This window comes from Motacilla alba, chromosome 11, assembly GCF_015832195.1.
Source record: "Motacilla alba alba isolate MOTALB_02 chromosome 11, Motacilla_alba_V1.0_pri, whole genome shotgun sequence".
Lineage (NCBI taxonomy): Eukaryota > Metazoa > Chordata > Aves > Passeriformes > Motacillidae > Motacilla > Motacilla alba.
The window spans coordinates 16,294,167-16,316,949 of NC_052026.1; the positions used below are offsets into that span (position 1 = coordinate 16,294,167).

Below are 22,783 nucleotides of genomic sequence, written 5' to 3' on the forward strand. Positions count from 1 at the left end.
TCTGTGCTAACCCCAAGCAGCAGAATGACTGCAGCTAAGGGCACAGGGGCTGCAGGAGGAACACACATCCTGGGGCTATACCTATGGCATAGCTCTTACCCAAAGACTGGTGCTCATCTTTTTCCTTAACTTGACAGCTATAGGGGAAAAACCTCTGTGTGTTGTGGTGGTGATTCCAATATCAGGAAATCATAGAATATTCTTGAGTTGGAAAGGCATGCACCAGGCTTCTCAAGTCCAGTTCCTGGCCCTGCACAGGACACCCCAACAATCCCACCCTGTGACTAAGAGTGTTTTCCAGCTGCTCCTGGAGCTCTGTCAGGCTGCTGCTGTGCCCACTACCAGGGGAGTCTGTTCTAATGCCCGTGCTCTGGATGAACCTTTTCCTAACATCCAGCCTCAGCCTCCCGCCGGAGCTTCGGTCATGCCCTCGTGTCCTGGCACTGGCCAGCAGAGAAAGCGGTGCCTGCCTCTCCGCTTCCCGGCGCAGCACACTAACCGCAGCCGCTGGGCCGTGGAGCCGCCGGGGCGGCGTGCGGCGGGGCGGGGGCCGTGCCCGGGCCGCCTCTCACCGTTCCCCGCGTGTCCCGGTGCGCCGTGTGCGCGCTCTGTGCCGCGGGAGCGCGCGCGGGCCCGCGCCCGGCCGCACCGCTCGCGGCCGCCGCCGCGGGGCGCTGGCGGGCGGGGGCGGGGCCGCGCCACGTGCCTCATGAATATTCAGCGGCGCCGCCGCCGATTGGCCGCCACCCCCGGAAGCGGAGCGGGGGCCGAGCAGCTGACAGCAACATGGCGGCGGCGGCCGGGCGGCGTGGCGGGGGCTTGGGGCGGCCCCCCGCGCCCGTGAGGGACGTGCCGCCCGCCGGGGAGCTGGTGCGGCCCTCGGTGACAGAGCTGTCCCAAGTGCGGACCAACATCCTGTGCACCGTGCCCGGCTGCGGGAAGGTGCTGCCCAACAGCCCGGCCCTCAACATGCACCTCAGCAAGGCGCACCCGCTCCAGGTACCGCCGTGAGGCCGGGCCGGCCCCGCCGCCCGCTCCCGCTCGGCCCCTCACCGTGGCTGCGTGGCTCTGGCGTGGCGCAGCGCCGTGTTCCGCCCCGGGGCCTGCGGCCGGCTCGGGTCCGGGGCCGGGGGGCGGCTGCGGTGTTGGCTGTGCTGGGGTTTGGTTCGTAGTGAGACTGAGGGGCGGTGTGATTCCCCACCCTGAGAGGAAGAACTGCGATTCTTCCGAGAGATTCTGAGACAGTTGGGATTGTTCAGCCTGGAAAGGAGGGTGTTGTGGGGTGACCTAATTGAGGCCTTCTCGTACCTGAGGGGAACTCACTGGAAGGATGGGGACAGGAGCCTGGAGTAGCGAGACGAGGGGGGACGGGTTCAAATGGAAAGAGAGTAGCTTTAGGTTAGATACTAGGAGGAAGTTCTTCATTGTGAGGATGGGAAGGCCCTGGCACAGGTTGCCCAATCCCTGGAAGTGTCCAAGGCCAGGTTGGACGGGGCTTGGAGCAACCTGGGATCGTAGAAGGTTCCCCTGCCCATGGCATGGGGATGGAACAAGATGATGTTCAAGGTCCCCTTCCAACCCAAACCATTCTGTGATTCCGGATGGGAATAATGAAGTGTTTCTCGTTGTCTCTTGTTTAAATTTGCCCTCGTGAATGGCCTCTGAAGGACCCCATATAAATACACAAGTGTGTGTGTGAATGGGCTGACCAGTTGTGTTGAGGATTCCTCTAAAATTACTTACAGGAAATATCCAATTTTGCACATTTTTGTAAACATACCACAGGCAGTTAGGAGCTCTTTGGGACTTAGCTTCTGTTGTTTTACTTGCTTATCACCAATCTTTCTGCAGTAAGACTTTAAAGCTCCACTTGTGAGGTGCTGTGCAAACATGCAGCATTTCCTAACCTTATCAGCTGGCAAACCATCTCCATCCCAACGCCGAGGGCTGTTATGCTGGGGTTTTGTTTGTTTTTTTTAAAATGTCTGAGCTAAAAAAAACCAGCAAAACAGATGGATGCCATTTTGGAAACAAGCCCTCATTTCCATAATACTCCTGAGCTAAGCATGTGCTGGGGGGGAGGAGAACCACAGTTCAGCAGGCACACATTGAGAGTGGGCCTTTCAGAAAGATGTCCTTGCTTTTCCCAAAATTATAATGCCAAGTGTGCAAGGACAAATTGTATTCCTGAAAACTTCAAGTGCAGCATTCATAGCTGCATTCTGAAAGTGCAGCCTCAGTGGGTGAACAATAAACATCCCTGTTCTGTGAAATGGCTGCAGAGTAAAGCGTGGGTCACACGTGCTCCTTGGTGAGGAACAAAAGGAAATAGTGTCAAGTGTACTTGCTGTCTTATGTCTCTGGGATGTTTTAATTTCATTTCCTATGCCTACTAACAGCTTTACTGTGTGTTGTGTGTTAGATCTCACGTGTCTGTGTTGGGGGAGGTACAGCAGAAGTTCCAAGTGTTCCTTCAGGCCAGCAGAGTCATTTTGGTTGTGAGCTGATGCTCCGAGCGTGCAGTGCAGCTGGTGGGTTACATAACTCAGGGTGTGATGGGTGAGCAAATGCTGCTCTCACCCAGCCTGCTGTTAGCCACCAGTGCCTTGTAGAATTAGAGCATACTCCATACACCTAATTACTGAATCTGGTGATAGCTTGGAATGAATACTGAAACGTGGATGGACGCAGACTTTCAGAAACTTCTTGACTTGTTTCAAGGGCATTGTAATTGAGACTAAAATGTTGTTGAGGCTTAAGAGAGACTAAATATTTTAATATTGGTATTCCCTTTTAAGAGGTAGATGATTTCCCAGATAAAAATAATTTAGTAGATTGCATTTATTAGTGAAATATTAAACTAGTGAAGAAGCAACTTGGCAAATGAGATGGTAAGAAGCTATTGGGGAAAGAGAGAACACAGTACTCCTGAGGAGAAGGAAGGATGACTTGGTTAATTTTCATTAATAAAAGTCACACCAGTAGGATGTTTTTATACCAAAACCCATGAGGGATTGCAGTGGCAAAGGAAGGACATTTGCGTAGAGACTGCCCTGTAAAAACAGAGTCAAGTGCAGCAGTACCAGGTTTTAGTCTTGTGAAGTGATAACAAACAGTTTGATCAGCTCTGGTTTGTAACAGAAAACAACCTGAGGTGGGAAACATGTGCAAAATAATTTGGTAATACACGAATGAGCATTTAGGGTAAAGCTGCTGTGAAAAGGGCAGTCTTAAAATATGGCAGAGGGATATTCTGTGTCAGTACTGTAGGGTAAGAATCTGATTCAAATAAGTTAAAATGAACCACAAAATGTGTAGAAAATAACTGCTAAGCATGATTAATGGGAAGTGTTTCTGACAAAGGGAAATTAGAAAAATTTGGATTGTTTTGCCTAACAAAGAAGATATTAAGTGTTGATACATAATTTTTTTGGCTCCTTGACAGAGGATAAGCTAATTTAAAAAATGAGAGCAGTGGATATGAACTTGAATTTTTTTATTTTAATTCTTTGGTCTTTTGGCTGTATTATTTTATGGGAAGAAGGGAAACTGCATGTGTGTAGTTTAAAATGAAGCTAGAAGAGTTCATGTAAAGGAGAGGATTCTGTGGATTACTGTGATAACTGGGAGGCTGTAGTCAGTGTGAACTGAAAGGGTAGCACACCCTTGGGGTAGGTTGCTCAAATACTGCACTACCACAATGGTTGTTATCGTAAGAATAAATGCACTTCTCTGCACGTCCTATTTAGTCAAGAAATGGTTGAGCATCTGCTGCAAAACCCCCCATGTTTTAAATAGTTGACTACATTCTACTGCAACATCATTTAAAATTAATCCTTTGGAGTAAGCCTTTCTGGGGCAGGACAGCAAGATGTCACTGAGTTCACCTTGACTAAGTCTGTAGCGAGGACTGTTAATTCCTGCTTTCCCAGTTGTTGTCACAAGCCATGTCGTATTCCTTACAGTGCAAGTGTCTGCACTGGGAGTTCATTGGACCAAAATCTGCCAATAATTTTGATGGGTGGATGTTGTAGAAACATGGGACATAAACTCAGATAGGTAAGGAAGGAAACTGTGAGAAGGTCTGAAACAGGACTGGCCAGGTGGGCTTTGAGAAGATGCAGGATTAACCATTTAGAGCCACAGGGACTTGAGAAAGGTCAAAACAAGATTACTGTCCATATACAATATCTTATATGTGTAGAGTATGTCTCAACTTGTCACAACCAATGTGTTGTGGTCTCCGTCACTAAAGGCTATGTTCCAGCTGTTAAAAAAGCAACTTACTGGTGTCTATAAAGCTTTTAAACACTTGGTATTATTCTATACGTTAGTATTTCAGTCATTTTAAATAACCTGACTGAGGTTTACCTGTTAAGTGGCTGAACATGTTTCCCATATTGCCCTGTCAGTTGTTGGGCTGTGATGTTAAATATAACACACTTAATAATGTTTTATTTAGGAATAAGTAACTCTAATTGCCATTTACTCAGGATATTGGTATCATCTGCAGTGGGAGAGGCCGAGCATAGCTTTGACTTAAAGGAAGATCTTTTCTCCTGAGGACTTTGACATGTGATGAAAGTGTTCTGTGTAAGTCAGGGTTAAAAAGTGGAATTAGGGCTGGAACAACTAGATTTCTCCGTGTCATGTTCCTGTTTAGGGCAGTGGCTCTAGGAGGTACAACAATAGTCACAGTGATGATTCAGCAGAGATAGAACAGGCTTGTTTATGAATGGGCTGTCCACAGGGAAAACTGCTGTACAAGGTGCTTAGAAGGTAAAAATGTTACATGAAAACTCCCTTTTTAGAGATTTATGCCAGGTTTTCTTGATATGGAAGGTGATCATTTTGGTCTAGAGGCTCTAAACGTTGCTTGTTTGAGTTTGATATGTCATTAATAAAAATGAACTTGTGACAATCGCAGCAAGTAACAGTGTTGTGTGGAAATACAACTGAAATGTTGCTTGAGGGGATTACATTTTACAGATTATCTTAGTTTAAGAGGTGGTTTGAGGGAAAACAAAATCATTGAAATATCCCCCTCCTCAGCTTCCTGAGGTGTAAATGAGAGGACTTCAAAAGCAAGGCATGCGTGGCTGAGGACAGCATTGTTGGGTTGTGAGTAACTGCAGGTGGCTCAGAGGTGGGGGTGTGAGCAGTGAAGCCCTTTGGCAGCTGAGGTATATTCTTTGTTTGCTTCACACTGGGAGGACTGTTGTGCTTTGTGCATTCTCTGTGTTTGGTGTAACCTGTGTAAACATGACCAGCTGGAGATCTGCCCAAAGAGATAGTTAGGGAGTGACTGGTGTGAAATCAGCCTTCCATTACTGACTGTGCTCGCCATCCTCATGCTAAGGAAAATAAGGTGCAGAGTTCAAACAGGGCATGGTCCCAATTCTTCCCCGAAAAATCATCTTGGGGATGCCATCATGGACTACACTAACTGGCTCTGGGGACTATGGTTGGCCTCTGATTCAGTCTCAGGATGGAAGGAGACTCACAGCTACTCTGAGCATCAGATTTTAAATAGTTCACTTTTAATTTTGGCTTAGACACAGATGCCTGATGCTTCCACTGAGACCCTTTCAGTTAGAGTATGTCTAGAGGTATGTGTCTTGTCTGCTTTCCATGCCAGTGCCCTCAGTTGGAAGGGCTTCTATGTGGTTGAACAATCTGGACAATCCCACTAGTATGTCCTTCTTATATGTACATTTGAGGTCCTCTTTGAGCAAGTTGTGTTGCTTTCTTCTATGTACATGTGAGGGTCAGTGAGACAAATCACATGGAAAGCCTGGATAGATTGGTCCCTTAGTGTTTGGAGGGTCAGAATTGGCATACCAGTTGTTTCATAGCCTTAAGTGAGATTTGGTTTATGATCTAATTAAGTGGCAGAGCACACTTGACATTTTTGATTGTTATTACAAGTAAACCCTAAACAGTGCTAACAGAATTCCAGCATCAAGGAAGTGCTGTGTTTCAGTGGACTAATCTTAATGGAGCTTCATACACTGTGCTACTAACAAGTAAAACCACCTTGAATCAGCAGTCTAGGGTGGTATCTGTATGGAAATATTTTTTGGCTCAAATAACAGGAAACATGGGACAGGGAGTGTCTTGGTAAAAGTAAATAGTACAGTACCACTACTCCTACTACAGCTTGTTGTAATTGCACCTGGTAATTTTGATGGGATATTTGCAAAGTGGCATCCACACAGGGCTAAAATTCCATTTGAGCTTTCAAATCACATAGGAAAGTGCCTCCAACTCATTGAGATGTGTAAACTCAGTGAGCCATAGTTTGATGTGTATTCTGAATATTGTCTTGAATATGCAAACCTGTAGAATTGTCAACTTCTCAACTGGTTCTTTTTCAGGATGGAAAACTTAATGCACCAATAAGGAAAGGTTTGAAAACTTCACAGAAATTCTACTGCTGTCCTATTGAAGGCTGCCCTAGAGGACCAAACAGACCATTTTCCCAATTTTCTCTTGTAAAACAGGTATTCCTGTTCCCTGAAGTATTTTCACACTGCTTTAGTCCTGTCTCTACTCCAAAGACTTTTGCATACAGATAGGAGCATAACCTCTCAGCACATAGGCAGAAGTTAGACCTGTATGCAGCAACTCCAAGTGCACGTGTGATTCATGAGTTTGCATGTTGATATTAGAGGACTTGAACCTTTTGATCAGACAGATGCCAGCATGTTCTTCTAAATTAGATCAGAGCCCCTCTCCACAAATTAAATAGATGGAGAGAGATTAAAGAAGAGGGGAAAAAAATCACCGTAGCAACTGATGAAGGTTTAAACTGTGGCTGATGCTTTTAACTGCTTTTTCAAGTGGTCAAAGATTAAGAGCTTTTCTCTGCTTTAATAGCAAAATGTATTTGTTTACTAGGTAACCTGTTTAAGAAAACATATAAGACTTGTTTCTGCATTAGTGAGCAAAAAGAGCACCATGCTGCAGTTGGTTACCTGTGCTGAGCTGGGGTTACCTGTAGGAGCTGAGTGGCTGGCACTTGGTGCCATAAACAAAAAGGAAAAATTCTGGTGTTTGCTCTGGTGTTGACCTGTATAGCTTGAGATTATTTGCTCAGTTGTAGATCCTCAGAAGTGTGCGCATGTTGCAGCATGGGCTTACTGTGCTCTTTGGGCAAGGTTGATCTGTAGATTTATTGATGTCCACAGGAAACCTTCAATGGCATTAGAATGGGTAGATGTTTATCTGTGTTTTTAAGATGCATGTAGCATCAGCAGATTTGCAAACTTCAGATTCTCTCTATTGACTTCGTTAAATTTATTTGTAGTAATGCTTTAACAAAATAATTAATGCTACACTTCACTGCTACTTAGCAACTAAAAAATTGCAGATATTTTCTCCCCTAACCATGATTTTCTTTTTTTAATCTTCACTGAATGCTAATGTTTACTTTCCCTTGTGTATTCTAGCACTTTATGAAAATGCATGCTGAAAAGAAGCACAAATGTGATAAATGTAGTAACTCCTATGGCACAGAATGGTATTTGAAACGGCATATAGAGGTCTGTGGCAAGACTTTCCAGTGTACTTGTGGGTGCCCTTATGCCAGCAGAACAGCATTACTGTCTCACATTTACAGAACTGGCCATGAAATCCCTGCAGAACACAGGTAAAAGTGAAGCAGTGAAGTAATGATGCGTTCATCACCAAGTCCTGTGTGTCTCATGTGCTGCATTTTTGTCTCCTTTCTGTTGATTAAATAGGAAATTAGGATCATGCTGTTTTAGCTGCAAAGCAGTTTGCAGTTTCTTTGTGGCTTTTAGGAGTTTCTGTTTTGTAGAAAGCAGTGGTGGTCATCTAATCAGTAAGATCTGGTTCCCCTACAGAGAAAACAAAAAGTACTGATGACACTGCAGTGCTTGGCATAAATGGTGGTGGTTCTTGTTGCATCTGCTTTTACAGTTCTGTGAGAGTAGACATGATTTGGAGATATTTATAGCTGGTAACTGAGGTGTGGAATGCACTTCAGGTTATTTTCTCGTCCAGTTAGTCATTGTTGCAATTGTTGGTGGATGTATTTTTTACCACCTATGTTCAGACTTATAGTTTCAATATGCCCATATATTTCATAAAGGGCAGTCTACTTTCTGAAGCCTAGCCTGTCTTTGAGGTTCAGCTGCTGCAAAATTTAAGTTTTCTGTGAAGAATGCTAATTTTTATCTTCCATTTCCATGAGAGACCATTACCTGGACACGTATTTTAAGAGCTCTGTCCCTTCAATGCTCAGTCTGAGTCGGTGTCAAAATAACACATTAAAAGTCTTCAAATCAGTGTGCTTAATGTAAGAGGGGAAGACACCATCTAAACTTGCACTTCCCTTTGGAAATAGGTCTCCATAAGGGGTAGTGTTTATTCTTTTTTTAAAATGAGAGTGAGGAATGACATTTAGCAAAATTGAACTTCCTGGAGTCTTTTTATGTTTTAGTCTGGGTTAATTGTCTTCTCATATCCAGCCTCATCTGTGACTTCAGTTGGTATTTTCAATGCAGTGACTCAAAAGAATGGAAGGCAGATGTTCTGTGTTGGAAAGAAGTATAAATTATTGATCTCATGTTCACAGGGATCCTCCTAGTAAGAAAAGGAAAATGGAGTCCTCCCTTCATAATCAGCAGTTGGCAGAGAAAGCAAACGAAGCATTCACCAATACTCACATGACTGCTCCTGGCACTCAGGAACTGGAGTCTTCTGAAGTGAAAGTAGCAGCCTCTCTTGAAGGCTCCTGCAGTTCTAACTTCACAAACCAAATGCAGCCAAAATGTGCACCAAAGATGCTTTTACCCAAGCCCAAGGTGGCTTTGGTTAAACTTCCCGTGATGCAGGTTGCTCACTTGCCTGTGTATGTATCTGCAACAGACTCTTCTGTCAAACCTGCTGTAGTGGCTGTTGATAATCAAGGTTCAGTTGTAAGTACTGTTCATTTATTGCCTCAGTCTATAGGAATCCTGATTCCAGCCCTGGAGGCAGAAACACTTGTATTTAAAGACAGTATGCCTGTTTCAAAAGTGACGACTTCTGGTGATCGTGAGCCAGTAAGTACTGGTGTACAAGTTGAATTGGACAAGGTGACATCAAATAACCCAGGGCAAGAGCTGGGGAATGTTTGTCACAAGAGCAAAATTTCTTCAATTAATATACAGACTGACTTATCTTACATCTCACAGAGCTTTGTACCAGCTGCAGCCTGGACTCCCAATTCTTCTGTGTCCTCTTGTTCTCAGACAGATCTGTCGTTCAGTTCCCAGGTTTCATTACCCATCAGTGTCCAGACCCAGACACTGCTGCCTGCTTCCAAACTGACTTCATCCATAGCTGCTCAGACTGATGCATTCAGTCAGGGCTGTTTTCCAACATGTGGCATTTCCAGAGAGACTCAGACCAGCAGGACACAGGACTGTATTGATGGAAGAGTACAGATGGACCAGGCTGTAATGTGCAGTGACATTTTTGACAATGTTCCTTCATCATATAATGTTTCTACTCACATTGAACTTCCAGAAAACAATTTAATGCCTGCAAATATAGATCAAACCTTGCTGCAAAGAAGTAGTTGCAAGAGCCCGAATCAGGATACGGTTAAGTCTGAATCCCTTATCAGCTTCAATACACAGACTAATATACTTCCACCTCAAAATACAACAGATAATCAAACCCAGACAATGGACCTGCTAAGTGATCTGGAAAACATTTTTTCGGGAAACATGTCTGGCCAGACACTGGATAATCGTGGCCTTTTGTCTGAGACAAGTTCTAATGCTGACACACATCTTCCATCTGCTCCATCACAGAGCACAGGGATAGACTTCGACATTGAAGAGTTCTTTTCAGCATCCAACATCCAAACTCAGACTGAAGAGAGTGAGCTTGGTACCCTGAACTCTGAGCCAGTTTTGGAGTCACTGGACATTGAAACTCAGACTGATTTCCTATTTTCAGATAGTGCCACTCAATCATATAACTGCCGAGGCAATTCCAACTTCTTAGGTTTGGAGATGTTTGATACACAGACACAAACAGACTTGAATTTCTTTTTGGACAGTACTACCCATCTGCCTTTAGGAAGTATTCTGAAACAGTCCAGTTTCTCAATGAGCACTGACTCATCTGATACAGAAACCCAGACAGAAGTATATATGGCTACTAAAAACACACCTGCTCAGAATATTGAAAGCAAAGTCCAGCTCAGTAGTGCTGAGACCCAGACTATGGATAGCTGCTTTGAGAATCTGGGGAGTTTATTCCTTACCAGCAATGAAACACAGACAGCAATGGATGACTTCCTTCTGGCTGACTTAGCCTGGAATACAATGGAGTCCCAGTTCAGTTCAGTAGAAACACAGACCTGTGAAGAGCTGTGCTCCTTGTTCCAGAGCTCTGACAAGCCCAGCCACTGAGTGCTACATAATATAACTGTTTCTTGTGGTTTGAATTTAACTTATTGGGGTGGGAGAGATGGCTTTACCAAGTGATCCACTTTGCATTATTGAATGTACTTGTCACGAGCAGTTGACCTAAGAGACTTTTCATGCTGAAGGTACTCTATTGAATATGTAACTACATAAACTATGTGTGTACAAATAGAGGGGAAAGGGGGGGGGGGGTTGTAACATGTTAATGTACATTTGAACCTTAAAAAATTATGTGGTGCCTATGTTTTTTCCTCAAACTTCTTTACGAAGCTGTTACTGCTTTCATCTAAGTGGAAGAACTTTTAAAGTTGTTCTCTATATCTCTCTCTCTATTCCTGGCTTACATGCAGGGTTCCAATGTGCTGGACCAAAACCCTGACCTGTTCAGTTGAGATGCTTCCCTGAACTTACGGGGGAGGATTCTATTAGTGTAAGCTACTTCTGTTTACTTTTTTTAGTAGCTTGTATTTTAAATCCGGCATGAACATAATCAGCCGTATCGTCTTCTTTTACTTTATGCCTTCACAGCTCTTTCTCCTGCATAAGCTAACATTTTCCAAATACCTGTCCAACACACTAGACACATAGAGATTCTTGAATTGTTGAAAATATTTATTATTAAACAAGTGTGTAGAAAGCAGTATTTTTTTTCCCTGAGTGGCACTGATGCTCTTTGAAGGGTAGGAAAAGAACTTGGAATTTGTAATTGTAGGGAAAATTAGTATGTCGTCCTTCTAGCTAGTGAAATCAATGGGACTAACATTTTTAGAGTCTTCAGAAGGGATTTGCTTAAATTATTTCTGTCTTGAAGATGCAAATGTTACAATGTGTGTGCCTCAGAGACTGGAATCATTTGGTTTTGCTGAAATTCTCCTAGCTTTATTGAGATACATGTTGAGAAATGTTACAGTGGTTTACTACCTTAAGAGAAGTCTTTTAAAATGGACAATTAAATTCCTTAAAATACTCACCTTGACTTCTGGTTTTGGACTTCATGCTTCCAAAAACAGTTGGAATCCATAGAGCAGAGCTGGGAGATCAGCTCACAGAAGCCCTTCCAGAACAGCTCTATCTTGCTTTTGCACTTTGATCTGCAGCCCTCAGTTCCTGCAGCTTTCACAATTTCCCAGAGTATAGTCAAACTCACACAAACGTATTTTTCAGAGAAGAAGCATATGACCTCTTGGCACCTTTTTTTTAATGTTTGGGTTGCCCTTCATGCCACTGTTTGCAGTATTTTTCATTTACATTAAGCCAGTTGTGAATGTATGTTGGAATTTGGCCTTAAGTAATTTTTATCTCTTACTATAATATCTGTGAAATGTAGGCCTCTGGTTTTGTACTGGACAGGTTTTAGTTTCTGTAACCTTATAGGAAAACTCTGTGTGTCAAATTCCTGGGCCTGTAACAGACTTTACTCCTCCATTGTTAGAGGAGAGGTATTGGCTGCAGGTATTGGTGCAGCCCAGCAGCAAATGTATGTCCAAGCCTTAGGTTTTGAGGATTTCCTATGCTTTGTGCTGCATATTCTCAGTTCAAGGATGTGGGAGTTAAGTTACTCATCCATTGCAGCCAGCTTGTTTTTGTTGCAGATGAGCAATACCTTTCTTTTTTCCTTTGTCTTTTCCTGATGGTCTTTATATTGCTGTGGTGAGTGTCTTTACTGAAATAATCTCTTCGGATTAATCCTGAAACTCACATTTTCCTCCTGAAACACCATCGGTGTTGCCTGTTCGATTTTTCAACATTTCTAGGTATGATTTCAGACACTTCCAGACTGGCTGAAGAAACTGCAGAATGGAACCTTGCAGTTCCTCAGGAGAAAGTCACTCTGCTGTGGGGAATGCCCCCAGGGTTCACAATGTCTGTAGAGTTCTCATCTGAAGGGTGGGATATATTTAAAAAAGGAAGGCCTCACTTGTAATTTTGTTTCTTGTGAAGATGACTGACTCATATTTACTTGCCTACTTTGAAATTGAGAGATAAGATAAAGAACAAAATTAGGTTAATTTATTCTATTGCAATATCTTTCTAGTAATGTTGCAACTTCACATTTTAAAGCGTTTTTCCTTCTTGTTCCTTCCCCTGGCTGAATGCTTCTTCATACACTGATTTCTGTGTTTCCCATATGCAAGTTGTCTGTACTGACACGTGAAAGAGAGGCAGTCACTATAAACCTGGTTTGGGAAAAGGGTATTTTCCACAGCTGTAGAAGCTGTTCATTACCTCCGAATTTAGAAAGTCAGCCTTTACTCTGCAAGAGAAGGAATCTTGGGTGCTGAGGGGCAGAATTACTGAAGAGTTTGAATTGCAGCCATCTGAGAGACCAGTGAGGTTTAAAGTACTTTGAAACTAATTTACAAATCAGAGTGATAATTGCCATGTTATTGTGTAAGCCAAAGCTCTTAGCATCAGTGACTGTCAGGAAAAGACCCAAAAGTCTGTGTGGACGAAATCTTATAATGTAATCATTACCCAGTTATTGTACTTTTTAATTAGAAGTCTTTCTGAGCTTTGTGTATTTTATTAGAACATGCAAATCACAATCCTTTCACTCATTCTGTTTGTTTAAAACAGTTTGCACTTTGATTAGGTGAACACAGTACTACAACATGAAGTCATTTATTGAAAGTGCAGTATTAAGAAATTAATAAACTACTGCACTGTCTTAGGAAAGACGAAATTAACTTCTGACCAAAATTAACTTTTTTCTACACTAATTTGGTTCTCCATAAGTTATTCATTAAAGTGAAAAACAGGTTTGGATCACGTATGTCTGGCATACGTCACTCAGTTTGGATTTATTAAGTACTTTTGTGAAAATGTGAAGACTGCAGCCAGACTTCATGGTTTGGTGAATCCCACAGAAAACTTCATGAAACCTGATCTGAAACACTATTGCTGAATATTACTAATTCTTCTCATTTAAACAAGTTTTTGAAAAAGGCTGATTTTCTATTTTTGCCTTTGTTATAAAATAAACTTCAGACGCAACTATTTCTGGGTAGAACTAAAATGATACTTATCTCCCTTTTTCTGCAGTTTGTCTCTGATTTGATTTTCAAGGCACTGTATTGTAAGTATTGGTCAGCAGTGACTTACTATCTCACTCTTTTTTGTATCCTCTATTGCCATTAGAGCTGCTATACAGAAAGTAACATCAGATTCTCTGTAGCCTCTTAGCACAATTTTTTATCTGAAAGTGATACTAATGTTATGTGTACTTACCCTTTGTGTTTCCTGCTTAATTCTGTTAAGCTGTGATTGCTGGATCTTCATCTGGATGCCTGTGTAACACTATTATAAAATTGAATTAGTACTTTTGTAGTTTCATTTGTGCTTTTCTTTAATATATGAAGAGTCGAACAAAGGAAACAGCAGATTTGGGACTTGCATTCTGTGAGAACATAAGCACAAATAAGCTGAAAATTAAAAGGTCTGTCTTGTTGCCTTCCATATCTGTTTGTCAGAGTGCTAAAAGTTTGTCTGACAGTAGATGTTTCCTCTTCTTACGGCTTTATTTGTGTCTATTTCTGCTAATACACCTGTAAATACTTTTGCTGTGGGTAGGGAGGGAGTCCTCCCCAAAACTTTGTTTTGGCCTAGAAAAATTGGTAGTTTTAAGTCAGAGTTTGCTAATGCTACATATTCTTAGTTATGCAAAGCTGCTTGAGTGTAGAAAATTCTCAGTTCCAAAGGGTATGAAAACATTTAAAAAATGTATATATACTTGCAGCTATAAATTAAACAGCTGCAAAAGAAACCTTGTGAAACCTCGTTTAGTTTTGAACAACTTGATCAGTGTCTGTAACTTAATGTATGTAACTAACTCCTTAGAAATTTTTATTTCAAGGCGCAATACACAGGGTTTTTTCCTATTGAAAACAAGAGGCTGAATTTCCCTGTTAGTCATGTGGACCCCAGTTGTGTAGGGGCAACGGAACAAAGAACGATGGCTGCTCTCCACTGTTCTAAATCCTTATGCTGCTAAGATGTGAATTGATTTTTTTGTGAGACTGGGTAGAAATGTAAGAGTTGGCAGGACTGGGGCTTAGGGGGCTAGAGGGGGTTAAATAGCCTTTTAAATGTAGGGAAATTTAATAGAACTGATACTGAATCAACATAGGGTGCTCAACTTGCAAAAGAACATGTTCCTGAAATGGCAACTCTGAGGTGAACCAAATGTGCTTGCCTTTATCATTAAGGTTGTACAGCTTCCTTTGCTTTAATATATTTCTGACATGGGCTGATTTTTTAAACATGTTCTTAATGTACCATTTACTGTTCCAAATGTTCACACCAAACTGTTGGTAACATTCTGGGCCTTGCAAGCTTTTTCATTCCTGTTTGGTTTAAGGTGCTGCTATGCTTGTGTCCTGGTGGGATGGGGCTCCAGTAACCAGGCTGCCATTGATAACAGGAACACTGTGAGGATACAGCTGTTTAATGGTAGCAAACCAGTGTATGATGCAATCATGCATCTTCTGTTTCTTTTGTTGTTGTTTTTTAAGAGTTGATGTGAATTTAAAGATGTGCAAGAAGGACTTGCTGCTTAGAACAGGACTGAATTCTCTTGTTTCAAGTGCCATTGCTATGCAATGAACAGAACTCAGCGCTCAGCCCCGCAGTCAGGGTGAGGAATGTTTGTGTTTGTGTGTGTGACTCTTCACTGAAAACGTAACCAGACAGCCTGAAATGGTGGAAACACCTCAAGGAACTGCTGAGTTAAGTAACAGAAGTCCCTTTACTTGTGACCATTTTTCATATGCTGGCTTTACAGTACCTGCAACAACTAGCTATGGAATAGAATAGATGACTTGTGGTGATGCCAGCTCTACATTTCACAACATCCAGTGCTTTACATGCTTCAACACCTGCATGCAGAGCTAGATTGACAGTACCTCTATCTACAGACATTTGCAAGTGCATCTGTGATAAAGCTAGGTATGAAAGATGGCCATATCTTTACAGCTTAAAGACTTCAACAGCTGATTACAATCTCATTTAAGTTTGTAATTATTTGGAATGAATGAGTAATAAATCTCATGGGTGAGTCTTTCCCAAAGCGTGTGTGAGTTAATCTCAGCAAGGCTGAGAAATGTCCTTAAAATATTTTTCTTTTCATTACTGGTGGGATTTTTTTTATTTTGTGGACAAATATAGTTTTCAAAGGATGTTCATGTTTAATTCTTGCTATTTAAGCCAGTAAACTTGCAGTGACCAGACAAAATCAAGCATTCATTTCTTAGACCTATTTTACAAGTGACAATCCCAAAGAAGGAATGTTGTCCTAGTAACTGTGAAACTTGTAATTACATTATTGCATGCAGAGAAAACCTTGTGCCAAAATACTGTTTCATATTTCCCTCTGTTGGAAACTGGAGTGTTACACAAAGCTACTAGTAAGTTATTCACAAGTATTGAAATGTTTTGTTCACAAATGAAGCACTTAATCAGTCCTGTAAATTATACATATTTTGGAATAAAGTTAACTTCAATCATTTTTTGCCTTCTGTTTTAATGGCCATGACCTCTACCTGCAGAGGCCTGGGTGGGGGATCCAGTGCCTATTGGCAAGTACCACCCATTGCTCCTGAACATCTTAGTTTTAGTTTACAAAATCTCTACCAACTGAAAAGCTTTCAAAACATATCCTACAATGTCACTTCTTGATCTGTGGAGGTGCAAAAAGGTTCTCTGTCTCAAACCTCGCGTCAGCATAAAATGTAATCTTTGCCTTGTATGTGCAATGGAGTGAGAACCTCTGCAGTTTCAGCTCTGTGGCAGATGCCTCACCTCTGCAACAGGCTCTCAGAACAGGGTTCCTTTACTTTCTTCCTCAACCTTACCATCCACCCCTCCTGTAGGGGTGATTTAACATCTCTAGTGTTCTAACACCCAGTAGAAATTCACCTGCAGTATGATGGTTGGTGTTCAAAGTACTCTATTCTAACTCCTTATTATTTTGTAATGTATTTTATTTAACTGAGAAAATATTTTTTGCTACTGTAAATATTAAAGAAAACCCAAACCCTAGAGTGGCTTGATTTGAGGATGTCTCATATGCTGTCCTGTTTCTTCCTGCACAGCTCCCATGCTTAGTGATGATCCCAGCATTTTCTGTTAGTTGGAAGATATAAAATGCTGATTTTTGTTGTTACCTGTAAGTCTTGCATGTGTGATTCAGAGGAGCTGAATGAGCAGAAGCTTCATGACTGAAGGTTCATCTGCACTTTTCCTTCAGCTGGAGTCATGAATGAAGCATTCCCTGATGGACAGTGCAAGGCTGCTGTGTTGAGCCCCATCACAGTCTGAGGTAAGTATTTGCAAACAGCAGCATTCAGGTATTTCCAGAGGGGAAAGGGAGGTATTTACAGAGGGGAAGGTGTCATAAATATCTAGAAACTAAATTCCTGTTCAGAGCGTTTGAAATCATGGAACAGTCAGATGTGTAAGATCCTTCTGGGAGTAACAGCCCTATTCCCATCTTTGGGATGGTTCTGCTTTAGATTAGGCTGTTATTTCAGGCTTTTCATCATTCAGAATGGATTTGACTTATAGGCAGAAGTCAGCTATTTTGACAGACTGCACCTCTGGAAACTTTCCCAAATGGTCGACAGTCCAAAAGGCAGAAAAAACTAACTCTTGATTGAGAACAGATTAAGAAAGTGGCTGTTCAGAGATAGGGGAAGCCCCATGTATTTTCAAACTACTTTCTTGCCTGCTGTTGCTGAGAATTTTGCTGGCAGTGAAATTGTTCCTGACTGGTTTGGGTTTAGTTCCTGAATTTCTTTCACTTGAAGAAATTTCATGCTGGCAAGCTGATTGTTTTCCATCAGAACAGTGCAGTCAGAGGCTGATTTTCTTTCTGGCTCCAGGATTTGACAGTGAATTAGTCCTTTGGATGTTTAAAACCTAAAACAATAGGAGAAAAATGTTAATTTAACTTTCAGGTGTTCCATCATTGCATTTTCACATTGTTGTCAACAACTCATGTGTTTTGTTTTGGCACCTTGAATGGAGGAAGCACTTGTGGCTGATCCAGCCTGTACCTTTATTTCCTTTCCTTGAACAGGAATGATGTCGTTCTTGAGAGAACTTAACACAAAAACAAGAAGCTGCTGTTTCCTCTGCTGGAAGAACCCAGTGTATTCAAAGGCACATAACTTGATTAAGTTTATGATGGCTAAAGTGTTGTGTATTTGTTTCTTTGTTGTTTGTTCTAGGTCTTTAATCAACAGCTTTTCTGGCCTTCTGCTGCAGGCCTTGTAGAACAATCTGTGAGTGTAGTCTGTGTTCTTGTATCAGGTTGTAGTAAAACCTCTGTCTAATCTGTCTGATTTGACAGTTTCAAAAAACACAGCAAAACTCTTACTTGGTATGAAACACTGGAAAACATTTAAATAATGTTTATAGTTTTCCTTGCAACTTTTTTTTTCTTTTTATGTAGTCCTAAAAAAATGATTGTCTGCAATGGCTGCAACTTAAAATTAGTATAACAAACATCTTTGGCTTTACTTTCAATTGGTAATGCATTCATTTTTCAGCTTTCTCACTGAAGCAGCATTATTTTCAGTTGTCTGAATGGAAGAAATTATCTTCTTCTGAACTTTGAAAAATGTTTCTAGTTTCACAGCTATATATCTATATATATATAGATAGATAGATAGATATACACACATATGTATCTTGCATTTTCTATTTAGTGGAAAATGCGACTGAAACATGTATATAAGAATTTCTTTGTCTTGGGGCTATTGGTGAAGGATGCTTGTTTTGTAAAGGTTGCATTTACTATCTAAATATGGAAAACAGGTTATAAAATATTTTACCATGGGGGAAAGGTACAAAGAAGGGAAGAAAATGGTCTATTAGACCTAACTGTGAAAAAAAAGTATGCAACAAGCTTATTTTTGGGTCTATAAAGTCATGAACTAGTGCTTCTGAGACCATTTGCAGCTGATAGAAAGCCCTGTGGTTATTTTACACCATGGCATGAAGACTGAGTTGCAAGGACTCTTAGCAGGAGATGGGATCTGGGGACATCCCTAAGTGCATTTTTTCAGATACATGTGTGAAGAGTTGTGTTAAAATTTCTAGGACTGAAAGAGTCCCAAACCTGCTTGCTGTTACTTAATCCTTGTTAAGAAAATGCAATCCTTCTAAAAAGTGCAGAATTATTTATATAAGAAAAATAAATGCTCTTTATTGTTTTCTCCAGAAATGTAATGTATATGTTAGGGTATTTTTTCTTTTTCACAGTCATAACTGGGCTTTTTTTTTTTCTTTTTTTGCTCTCTTCAAAATTCTTAAGCCACTCAAGAGTCAAATGTTAGTTAATGCTTAATTAATAAAATTTTGTGTGAGCATCATCATACTCTAAGGCAGATTCACAAGGTCATGAACGTAGATAAATTCTTAAAATTCTATTGTCTTGTTAATGCCATGTCTTAATTTGGATTGCAATACTTTTTTTATAAAAGAAGCAAAAACAAAACCAAAACCCTAGAAACCAACACCCAAGCATAAAACACCCTTTCCAAGTGTCACATGTCTTGTTCAACAGAACTTTCAGCCTGCTGGAATTTACTCACTGATTTGACATCAAATATCCTTGATATAACTCTATGAATCAAAGAGTTTTCACCTTAATAGATAAAGACTGCATAACCTGGTTGGTAAAGATAATATTTGACACAGAAATCAATACCATTGTTCTTTTATATACCTCAAGCACATGATCTAATTCTAATCTGGCACTTCTTGAGATGTGACTAAGATATTTTCTTGGGGAAATAAATAAAGTCTGAGTTAATCATCAGTGTGGGAAGGTATTTTTAAAGTAGAAGCATGCAGAACAACTGTATCACGCAAGGCTTACAGACTGCCAGTGTAAATACCATTGTCACATTCATGTAGTCACATAAGATCATTAATTTTGGGGGTGATATTCTCATGTAACACCTACATCAGCTTCAGAGGAGCTGCACAAATGAGAGTAGAAGTTGACCTTTACAGTTCATGTACTGAGTCACAACTTCATCTCCAAAACTGCTGTAACCGTAATACACTTCGCCTTTACATCCATTTTATCTGCCTGCTAAATATAAACCTGTTGTGGAAAGTTAAAGTGCACATGTGACAGGGGCCACTTTGGATAAGCCCCAGCACTCAGACACTCTGCCCTATTAATGCTTCCATCGTAGTTCTGCCTAATGCTCCCCAGCGCCGGTGTTTGCTTTCTCCTAGATTACCTGGGCTCACACAATCAATAAAAGCAGCAGAAGAGAGCTCCCTGTTCACTTTCTGCTACAGTTCTGTCTCTTTCCTTGCAAATCTTTTAACAAAACTGGACCAAACGTCTATGTTCATTTAGCTGGAAATTCTCAAGCATCAGACAGATTTTAAATGCACTTTGGCATGGCAGAAATGTCAGAGGCACTCAGCTCACATAGGCAAACAAGAGGCTGTCTTTAAAAATTTTCACATCAGCTGGAAGATGCAGAGACAGGTCAACAAAATGTTATTAGGACAATGTTAATTAGGACAAACCTTTATCCTGTGACTGTGCTATTTAAATCTGCACAGGGAGAGGAATCTGGAGGAATGGAAACCATGCCTAAGCACCATTTCCTAAGGCTGTCAACACTAATTGCAATGTAAGACCTTCTGTTCTTCTTGCCCTATAATAGAGCAAACCTGCATAGCTCTAGAATTTACAGGATGCTGTCTCAGTTAGTGCTGGCACCTTCAAAATTATCTTGTCATAAAAATACTACTTTCCAGCAAAAAGATAATAGGTATTTCATTAAAGGGGGAAGCTGGGGCAGTACTAATGATTTCTGCATCAGCTTGGTTTTGACAGTATTATTTAGAAAAGAGTCTTGACAAATGTCCTTACCATAGCGCTATAAAAGCAGAGACAGATTAGGCTTTGAAACTTCAGTGTTCAAAATGTTGTGAACTAAATTAAGATTGAGGGGGTGGTGGATGGCTGCCTACTACTGCATACATTAAACCATAGTTTCTGTGTGTGGTACTGCTTACTTGCCTCTAAGGATTTCAGCATTTGCTGTGTACAAATATTTATAGTAGGCAAACCCAAAATTTCTATTTAAATTTAATTTTACAAACGGTGCCTGACGCTTCCCATCTCTAACTCAAACCACAGTTTCCACATCACAGAAGGATGCACAAAGCTGCAGGCTATTTGAGGGAATGTCTGCGTGTGTATTTGTTAATTTTCAGTGCTCAAGACTTTAATTTACTGCATCTGTCTTAAAATTCATCAGAGGGAGCAGACCAGCCTGGTAGTAAGGACACTCTCGAAGTGAAAGGCGTGGGTAAGAGTCCCCACAGCACACTTGGCAAGTGAGCAAGAGTAAAAAGAAAGCAGCAGCATCCCCAGATTCAGTGAGACTTGCTGAGAATGTTTGGACTGGGAGAAGAAAGTGAGAAATACCATTGTGAGAATTCTGGTGGTGTTTACACAGTGACAGTGCTTGAGACAAGGCTGAGGTGCCCCTGAATCTCGTGTTGCCTTGACCTGGCTAAAAAAAAAAAAAAAAAAAAAAAAAAAGCTTATTGTGCTGGTTTGGGGGTTTTTTCCTTTCTTTTCACTGTGATTTCTCGGGTTTTATGCTATGTTTTTGCTTACTACTTTGTAGGAATCTGTATTTTCAACTCAGCTACATTAACTACATCACCTGCAATCACCAGAGAAGAAGGGAGTTGGGGTTTTTGGTTCCATGAAATACCATGGTTGTGGAAGGAAAGAGGAGACCTGAGAAACCCAAAAAGCAATAGTATTACACAAGTTTATGATAAGAAGAAGTTGGGCAACTAACATTACCAGAAGAGGGGAAGTGAAATTTTTCAAAGGTACCCCAATTGTGTAAAGTACAGCAGAAGCTAATTTACTCTGAAGTGGTGTTTCCAGGCATACCACAAAAACATCCAGACCTGACTCAATGTGTAATTTGGTTTAAGGCAATTTAGTTTATTTGTGCTGATAGTTTCGCAGTGGTTTAAAAATGCAAAGACGTTCCATATTGATGTAAAAAATAAAGTTCTCTACTTGATTTTAAGTGAAGTGAATATCAGCAAACCCAAGTGTTAGTTCATTAGAAAATGTTCATTATGACACAGAGAAATTACAGAAAATTTAATTCAAAAGGATGTAGCCTTAAAACCTGTTTGAACAATTATTTGAGTCTGTTCTTGTCCCCATATTAACATGAGTAGACAAAAACCAGACATGAGTTCATGTTCTTTTACTGAAATACTCATTTCTGTGAGGGAGACACAGGAGAAAGACCCAAAAAAGTCTTTCCCATAGTGTGCATTAAAGGGCAAGTGAGACAATTTAAAGATTCTGGGCTGATGAATTCAGATGTACTTATTTATGTTGTTACTATTTGATTTTTCAAGATCTCTGATCAGGCTGCAAATGTGAGACAGTGGCACAATGAAACATAATGGTGTCAAATTTAATACCAATGGGCATAATTTTCTCTACTTATGAATCATCTGTCATTAAAAAGATTTGGAAAGCAGCAGCAATAATCTAGGAATTATTATCATACTTATTAGTAAAGGAATTAAAGCTGATTGTTCTAATATGAGACAGTGGGTAACTTCTCCCTACGTTCTGGTGGCTTTTTTTTTTTTTTTTCTCTTAGTCCTTATCAGGTTTACTTGTCCTATTCTTAATCTTATCAGCCGCATTTCCACTGCCTAGACTGTCAAAGGGACACCGAGTGCCGAAGATAAAATGCTAGAGGTGTAAAAAGCTCCTGCTCAGAAGCTAAATCAGAATCACATGTCAACACAGTTCAGGCTCAGGCTCTGGCAGGATGGTAGGATCATTGTTTTTAATGCCATTTACTAATTAAAAATGAGTCCCAGATTACGGAAAGTCTGGAATGAAGCGGCTTACTAAAGAGGTGGTTTAGCTCCTTGAACCGGCTACATCATTAAAATGTAATTTATTTGAATATTGCTGTGGAATTTCCAGATGCTCTTCTGACAAGAGGCGGCGCGGTTTATGTTTCACACCATCAACCCCCCGTGTTTCGGCCGGAGCTCCTTTCACCCCGATGGAGACGCGTGGCAGGACTGCGGCAGGTGAATTTTATTCGGCAGATGTACTGTAAACGCATTACTGCAGATCAGCTGGATTTCTTCCTTTAAATGTAAACTGTGAGATCCAACTTGCAAGCCAGCTGTTTCTTATCGGCCCGTGTAATCTTCCCGAGCCCGGCTTTGCCTCTTCCTCTCGCAGCTATTTCTGTAACGGGATCGGACGAGCGAGAGCACCGCTATGAATTTTAATG

General features: G+C 41.0%; 1 protein-coding gene across 14 annotated transcripts; it reads left to right on the plus strand.

Annotated features, from left to right (window-relative positions):
* Positions 1 to 733: 733 nt before the first annotated feature.
* On the plus strand, positions 734 to 22,736 carry ATMIN (ATM interactor). Of its 14 annotated transcripts, XR_005258240.1 has the most exons (8): positions 734 to 999; positions 6,378 to 6,503; positions 7,452 to 7,651; positions 8,603 to 10,573; positions 10,799 to 10,878; positions 13,491 to 13,524; positions 16,693 to 16,764; positions 21,116 to 21,323. XR_005258240.1 is itself a non-coding variant. In XM_038147891.1 (4 exons), exons 1-4 carry the CDS (start codon positions 787 to 789, stop codon positions 10,431 to 10,433), a joined length of 2,370 nt encoding a protein of 789 aa, XP_038003819.1. In that variant the 5' UTR covers positions 734 to 786; the 3' UTR covers positions 10,434 to 15,949. The 14 variants fall into 14 exon arrangements, 1 of the variants encoding a protein (XP_038003819.1); XR_005258242.1 differs by lacking the exon at positions 21,116 to 21,323 and adding an exon at positions 22,465 to 22,736 and having other exon boundaries at positions 8,603 to 10,878; XR_005258236.1 differs by having other exon boundaries at positions 8,603 to 10,878; positions 16,538 to 16,764.
* Positions 22,737 to 22,783: the final 47 nt, after the last annotated feature.